Here is an 8255-nt window from a genome sequence, read left to right on the forward strand (position 1 = left end):
AAAATGTGTATTTCCATGTTCTACATTCAGTACCAACATTATAGTGAGTAAATATATCATATTTCTTCATTACTTACGTAATGCTAGGAAGCATCACCTCAAATGAAGTAGTTTCCTGAACCTACTGGGCCGTCATATCTACACTTGAAACTTTGTACGGAGTCTGCCTCCACACACTTCCTGATGCATTCCATTTGTCAACTACTGATACTAAAAAAGTTTTCTGTATCTCATTTGGGCACTCATTTTTCATGTTTACCTTTTTTTTTGTGTGTGTGTTTTTTCAAGGAAAGCAAAGAAATTGCACATAACTACAACTACAATTTATTTAATAAGCATTTCTAAACTAAACAAAACTTTGAGGGTAATTAATAAAAATAAAAACTAATTTGAAAACAAATCTTTCTTGAGCAACATAGGGATGCAAAATTAACATGACGATGATTTGGGCAAAGAACATTTGCCAACCCAGGGGTAGAGAATACTTGTTATTTTCTCTTTGCTTTGCTACTTAAAGCTACTCAAATCAAAGGGAAGAGTGTTTCTTCCATTTCTTCGTTGTCAGTCTGTGACTCAATACTGACTACACTGTTGTCACTGTCGGTCTCAGAATCCTCGGAATCTTGACTGTCTGTTTGAAATTTGTTGTACTCTACTTCCCTGTCTTCAGAAAACAGGTTAGTTGCCTCAAATAGTTTAATTTGATAGAATTTTTTCATATTTAGCAAGAGGGCCGTAAGTCCACTGGTTACATGCTGGAATGATGACTTCTTTATTGAGTATTTACCCGGTTCCTGTAAAACAAACACACATCATTATTTCAGGCATTTTTTAAATTAAATGTTTGTTTTCCTAACAAGTGTTTCATTTAAACTTTAACCAGTAAAAGTGATAATGATAATATTACAATTTGTGTCTACAAAATGCTTTTACTAATTTTACTTAGCTTAGACACAAACAACAATGATTAAGCTACCTGTTAAAATAATTACCAAGTAGCTATAATGCAATAACATTTATTTCAGTGGAGTAATTAAGTTAATATTGATACCTGATACTAACTTCAATTATCCAAGAGGGTGGAGCACTTTTGTTTTGTACATCATCTAGTCTTTGTGTTATCTCTTCAAGCTTTTTTCTGTAGAAATCCAAGTAACTTTTCATTTCCAGTTGAATGACATTTTGTTCTTTCATAGTCCTGTTGTACATATGCAGCTTTTCTGCAGCATTTCTCTTTTCTTGAAGATTAACTTAAAATATTCAAAAATAAAATATAAAGTAAATTATTTAATAAGGAACATGAACAAATCTGTCATTGTAGGATGCATGTATTATGTAACAACAATGCAATCATATGTAATCATTTTTAAAGTATCTTGTTAATATTATTATCTTAAAAATATAAATTAGGCATGGACTTCCATTTGTCCATTACCATAATGAGTAAGTTTGAATTAACATGTTAGTAGCTAACAATATTTATCCTCATTGACAAGGCCAATATGCACAGAAAAATAACCAAATATACTTACCATTATCAGTTGGTTGAGGAGTGTCATTATACCATGGAAAGTTGCCCTCTTCATCAATGTCCACACTAAGTTTTTCTGTATTGTCTTCATTGTAGACCGCTATCAGTTCCCTCAACTTTTTCCTGTCTGCTTCAATCTTTGCACGGTATCGTGATCTCATTTTGCTTGAAACTGAAAGAAACACTTTGTTACTAGTAAATAAGATTATAGTTGATAAATTTGTTTTGTATATACTTAGTAGTGAATACCTACACAAAAGTAGCAGAACACACTACATAAATATTTGCCAAGCACTTTTTTTTTTTAACAAGCTTAGGTATACACAGCAATGTGCTGCTATCCTATTATGTATGAAAGACCACAGTGTAGATCAAAAACCTCACAGGACAGCCAGTCATACATGGAATCTGGAGAGAATATGAAATGTAAGGCTGATCTATTAGCCTCCACTAACAAAATCGGGGTACAGCACAAGAATATCTTCCAATATTCCTGAGTGTATGAAGTAATAACAAAACTCAAAGTACATCATACCATTTGTTCTGAAGTCATTGATAACAAGGCAATCACATATATAGTGATAGACAGTATGTCCTAGCTTTTGTTCACATAGTTTACAACTGGAATGATTTCCATTGGCAGATACATTACCTGCAGGCACCTGCCATAGATATTGATATCTCAACTTAATTTTGACAATTACCTATAATTACATAGGACAACACCTAAGTGAGATGGTATCCATACAAATCTACCTTAGAAATAAATGACATTAGATGTGTTTAGATAAAAAAAGTCATTGTTTTCTTGAAGTATTTTACAAACACTAAAAGATTTCTGTTTGTTTTATCAGTCCCTAACTTATACATAAGCTTTAACATACCTGCTACACCGGATATTTGGGATTTCTTGGTTCTAATTGAGTCACATACTAACTCTATCCCCTTTTGAACATCATTTTGAGAAACTGATCTGTTGAGAATAGAGGATACTGTTTACTATAATGTTTACTAAATTCAAACATGTAAAGACCCTGATTAATTAAAAAAAATTAACTTAAATTTTTAGGCAATGGTCATAATGGCATTTTATGATGGCTGACAATTATTGTACAAGAACTAAACAATTAAAATAATAAAGAAATGTTTTGGCAATTTTATGATTTATGGTACTGCATTGATTTTACAGTACAATAACCTTGTTAAAATATATAAGAGTATTTCAAAACAGTGCTTCTTACTATATATTTTACAAGCAAACCTTTTATTTAAACTCTGGGCTAAGTTGGTTAACTCTGCAATCCAGATGAGAAGTTGTTTTTCATCAAGAGATAAGTCAGCTAACTCCTTTCTTATTAACTCTGCAGCTTCTTTTGCCTATCAACAGGAGGAAAAACTGTCCTGTTAGTATAATAAATGTTGCAATTTTTATTTAATATTTTGATATTACAAAAAAAAAAACAATCCTTATGAGCCTAACTCTGATGAAGGCTGTTTAATGGCAGTAAATGTTATTTTTATTTTTATTTTTGAATGTTTTTTTTTTTTCCTGTGCACTTATATTAGTGATTCATGATCATTGTTCCATATATTCAATGAATAAAGCAAATTACTTGCCTTACAAAATCTTGAAGCTAGAACACGAGCTAAAGAGTCATGTTTACGTTGGTTCCAAAAAAATGAAGATTCACTAAGTTCTTCTTCACGCTCTGAAAAAAAGGGACAAAAAATAACTCCCTTCAATGAATATGTAAAATGAAAATAATTCATTTTTATGCAGGCGATGAGTCACAATAACGTGGCTAAAGTATGTAGACCAGACCACTCACTAGAAGGTGAAGGGACGACGACGTTTCGGTCCATCCTGGACCATTCTCAAGTCAATTGTGATGAGGAAGTAGAGACAGGCAATAAATAGGCTAGAGAGAGCTGAGGAGCAAAGTAAGGAGTATTTTAGGGGATAGTAATAATAATAAGAGCTGCAGAGGGCCTATTGGCCCATACGAGGCAGCTCCTATTATAACCACCAAATGAGAAGGAGATAGGAATAAGAAGACGATAGCAAGGGAGCGTAGGAGAAGACAATGAACAGAAAAAAGGGAGAAGAGTGAAAGAAAAGGAAAGAGAAAGAAAAGATAGATAAATGGAAGGGGTAAGCTTATGTTAGGTCACGTTTGTTAGAAAGATTACAGCATTTGAGTATATACTGTGAAAGGGAAGAGTCCACAGCAACAAAGCCAGGACTCAAGTTCATGTTGGGTACATTGTGTATTAGAGCCGATTTAACAAGACGGCGTCTGTGGAGAGTAGAGGCAGGAAAGATTATTTTGGAGGAAGACCAATCTATGGGATGATTAGAATCCCTCATATGGCAGAAGGGAGCATTGTTAGTGTCTGCAGACTTGACACTTCTCTTGTGTGCTTTAAGTCTGTCATTCAGTGTACAGCCAGTTTCGCCAAAGTATTGTACCAGATGAACAGGAAATAGAGTAGACACCAGCAGCAGGAGGAGCATTTTTTTTTTTTTTTTTTTTGAGGAGCACTGTGAACTAGATTGCTACGAAGTGTGTTAGTTTGTTGGTGTGTTAGTTAGTTCTTATTCCTATCTCCTTTTCATTCAGTGGTTATAATAGCAGCTGCCTCGTATGGGCCAATAGGCCATCTGCAGCTCTTATTATTATTACTATCCCCTAAAATACACCTTACTTTGCTCCTCAGCTCTCTCTAGCCTATTTATTGCCTGTCTCTACTTCCTCATCACAATTGACTTGAGAATGGTCCAGGACGGACTGAAACGTCATCGTCCCTTCACCTTCTAGTGTGTGATCTGGTCAACATTCACTTTTATACTATCTATAATTTACTTGCTATATTAATCAAATCCAATTCATATACACAAAGTTGTAGGGTGACACCAGGTGTTGCTAGTTACTGAAGTCATCTTCATTACACATAATAAATATCACTAACAAGTTTTAATAGATTATACCTTCCTCATTGTACCAATGCACTATAAACTAACCGGCTTTCAACATGTTTTTGGTGGTACTGTTGTACCGCGACATATAGCTGAAAATTTGCTCGGTTTCTTCACCTGTGGTCAAACCACTTCCGTGCTGCCAGCGTCCTCCATACAAGACCTATAATTAAGATGTAACACACTGTAAAATAATTACAAGGAAAGAATATTAGTCGATTGCTCAAAAATTTAATTATGACTAAATACTTTATTCTGATTAATAGCTTTTTAACCCTAAAATAACGTTACATTTATACCCGTTACTTTGACAAATGATAATTATTTACCTGGCAATACCATGCATGTGCTTTTGCATGCAAAACCCCTAGGAACGGCTTTGTCTCCAGTAGGGTGAATTTTTTATTTTTTTCTTGAATTTTCAGGGCCCATGGCCAGCACTGTACTGGCATATGATGTCCTGGCAGATGTACTTGGCACTTTTGAAGTAATTTATATGGAGATAGTGTGCATAGCCAAAAACCTCACCACGAGTCATATTGCACATTTTGAGAATTACACCATGCCGGCATGATGCAAGGTTTATGCCAGTCTGGTCCAGGGATTTGTGTGTATACGATTCGTTTCGTGCCGCTTTCCACAACGAGACACCACAATTTTGGCTGTTCTGCAAATCAAATATAAATGATATATATTATATATTTATATAATACTGTGTGTGTATATATATATATATATATATATATATATATATATATATATATATATATATATATATATATATATATATATATATATATATATATATATATATATATATATATATATATTATATAAATACAGTATATATAAAATATATAATAAATAATGAAAAGAACCTAACCTGATGGGTTATATGAAAGTGATATAGACCAACAGAAATATAGCATCTTACTCAATATGGCTTCAGACCCCAAAAATCACCATTTATATGGTGCATGTAGCTCTTGACAAACGTTGAGTACTCTATGTTTTACTTGTTGACTTGCCTGTGGGTTAAAAAAACCTAACTACTCGTTATAATATATATATTAACTCTGTAAACTGTAAGACATCATGACTGTCTTTTCCCAATGGTGTAGTGGGTTAAGAACACTCGCCTGGCGTTTCGCGAGCGCTTTGTCCTGGGTTTGTATCCTGGCCTTGGAAGATTTACTGGGCATCAACCCTTAACTATGGCCCCCCCCTTCCTGTTTACCCAACAGTAAAATGGGTACCTGGTTGTTAATGGATTTGGTGGGGTCATATTCTGGGGAACATAGGATTAACGACTTGCTTGAAACACTATGCGTGCTAGTGGCTGTACAAGAATGTAAAAAGTCTTATATATATAAATAAAAATATAAAATCTATGTACAGTTTACAAAGTCTGTACACATAATATTTACCTTTGTTTTTAAGCTCTCTATATGGTTAAGGTGATTAGTCACATCATTGTCAGCAGCAAAGACACTCTCTGAATAATATGATTCCCTCAATCCTCTGAAAGAAACAAAATGACAGTATTTACATAATTTACATTGATTTGTTTTCAATTTTGATGATTGTGTAAATATATATTACTTAATGTTGTAATACATGAATAATGCTATTATGTATTGCATGTAAGAATTTTTCAGATATTGATATACTTACATAACGAATAATGTATTGTGATATATAAGTTGCCCTAATAGAAATGTATTAATTGTTGAAAAATAAAAATTTATCTTACAAAAGGAAAATTATTTAAGAACTGTACCTTCCAACTTTTTCATATCGGAATAACTTTTTGTTGCCATCAATATGTATGGCAAATGGGTTAGTATGACAAGCAGGGCACACGGTCTTATTGTAGCTTTGGACATTTGCAAGTTCATACTGCATAAATCTCCACTCCTGGAATGTTCTTTTAGCAGCTTCAAAGTTGATGCAACCATCCTGAAGTATATACTGAATATAGAATTTGCATGGATTAGCCCCATATATTGGGGGAGTGGGTAGCACAAGTTATAGTGCAAGATTGAAGAACTACGTTCCCAGCCTAGTACTGGGAACCTGGTTCCCAGCCTAATACTGGGAACCTTGTTCCCAGCATAGTGCTGGGAATCTAGTTCCCAGCACTAGGCCCAGATGTGGCTAAGCCATGCAAGTTGCATGAGTTAGCCATATATATTGGGGGAGTGGGTAGCACAAGTAACAGTGCAAGTTTGAAGAACTATGTAGGAAACTATAAGGATGAAATTAATGCTTTTTAGTTTTACTTTTGAATAATGTTTTGAACAGCTGGACAGCTTTTAATTCAATAAAGAGTTTACCAATTAGGAGCAATAACCAATTACTTTATTTGCATAGAGAGTTTGCACAGATTTAGTTTGACTCGGGGGATATCAGAGAGATATTGATTTCTGGTGTGGTGATTATGGGATCCTTTACATCTATCAAGGAAGAGTTTCAGATCAGGATGTGCATTTAGGAACAAGGTTTTGTACATGTAAGTGGCACAAGAGAATGTGTGGAGTGGGTTCATATTTTTATGTATTATTATATATACAGTTTAATGTATACAGGTACTTACATTACATATATAAAATTAATAAATACTTACTCTTCCATTACGAGAGCCAAGCGCTTGGAGCGCTATTAACAAGGATTTCATTGATAAACCTGGACTGTTCCTTTTAAGGAAATGCCAGTTGTTCAGGAGTTTGGTGCTGAAGAATGTGTTACTTTTCCTGGCTGATGAGCAGAAGTATCCACCATCATACAACATCTTAGCATCTGCAGGAAGGCTGTATCCACACTCTTGACACTCAAATATGGGCAGATAAAGGTCATACCTGCCTAGAAAGCTTAGTTTTAGTATTTATTCCTAAAATAAAGCAGCTTATTTTGAATCTTTTGTAAAACTCATCTCCATCACTGAATGGATATGTTTGTGTCTCAAAGATTGAAGTCCACATGCTTGGGTATGGGTATCCTCACTAGAACTTCAGTGATGCTACTATATTCAGTGATGCAAATACTCATAGACTTATGTGTTCAAACTTAATATTAAATAAAATATACCTAAGAGCATTTTGAAAGTACACATGATGTCAGAACTCTTTATGTTAACGTTACAGTCTTTACAGTTACAGGAAATTTTTGGCACAGGAACTGGCACAACAGGTTCTGAATAAGAAAATAATAATAAACTTAGCAAAGATTGCATATTTAAATAATATTCAGTAAGTCAAATGCCATAAAAATTGAATTGCTTATTGAGTAAAAAATTTATTTATTTTTTTCTTTCAATATTTTGGTACTTATATTGTAAAGGCTTGGTAAAAAGAAAAGTTTTCATATGTAAAGAATTTTTTGGTTTACATACGCCAGTCAGTAAATGTCCCATTAAGGTCAACAGTCACAGTTGGTGGCAATGCTTCATAATATCCACTGGCCCAGGAAAACCTATCATGGAATGGGTTTAAAAAATGTTTTTTCATATCACAGTGGTAGCAGAATAGGCGATGACAATCTTCACATTTGATGCTGGCTTCAATCATACATTTGAAGCATTTTGTGTCTGTTAAATGAAAATATTTGAAAACATATGTTCAAAAATATCACATCTTTGTCAAAAAATACTTCTGTACAGTTTCAGATCATGCAGAATTAGGAAAAAAATATGGTCTATAAGTATACATAAACATTTTTCATTAGTGATAAAATGCTTCAGGTATATTT

At 33.7% G+C, this 8255-nt stretch overlaps 1 protein-coding gene across 7 annotated transcripts in view; it reads right to left on the bottom strand.

Moving 5' to 3' along the window:
* Positions 1 to 310: 310 nt before the first annotated feature.
* The window catches only part of LOC138368653 (uncharacterized), a 15144-nt gene continuing 7199 nt past the window's right edge, over positions 311 to 8255 (bottom strand). For 5 of the 7 annotated variants that reach the window (XM_069331369.1, XM_069331367.1, XM_069331366.1 and 2 more), the window contains 11 exons: positions 7900 to 8094; positions 7135 to 7370; positions 6289 to 6479; positions 5936 to 6029; positions 4554 to 4671; positions 3149 to 3240; positions 2793 to 2908; positions 2416 to 2504; positions 1533 to 1703; positions 1063 to 1250; positions 311 to 794 (listed from right to left, as the gene is read on the bottom strand). In XM_069331369.1, the coding sequence (XP_069187470.1) occupies positions 522 to 794; positions 1063 to 1250; positions 1533 to 1703; positions 2416 to 2504; positions 2793 to 2908; positions 3149 to 3240; positions 4554 to 4671; positions 5936 to 6029; positions 6289 to 6479; positions 7135 to 7370; positions 7900 to 8094 (1763 nt within the window). In that variant the 3' untranslated portion in view covers positions 311 to 521. Of the gene's footprint in view, positions 795 to 1051; positions 1251 to 1532; positions 1704 to 2415; positions 2505 to 2792; positions 2909 to 3148; positions 3241 to 4553; positions 4672 to 5935; positions 6030 to 6288; positions 6480 to 7134; positions 7371 to 7899; positions 8095 to 8255 lie in introns of all 7 variants that reach the window. The other 2 variants (XM_069331364.1, XM_069331368.1) reach the window with 2 other exon arrangements.

This window comes from Procambarus clarkii, chromosome 25 (genome assembly GCF_040958095.1).
Source record: "Procambarus clarkii isolate CNS0578487 chromosome 25, FALCON_Pclarkii_2.0, whole genome shotgun sequence".
Taxonomy (NCBI): Eukaryota; Metazoa; Arthropoda; class Malacostraca; order Decapoda; family Cambaridae; genus Procambarus; species Procambarus clarkii.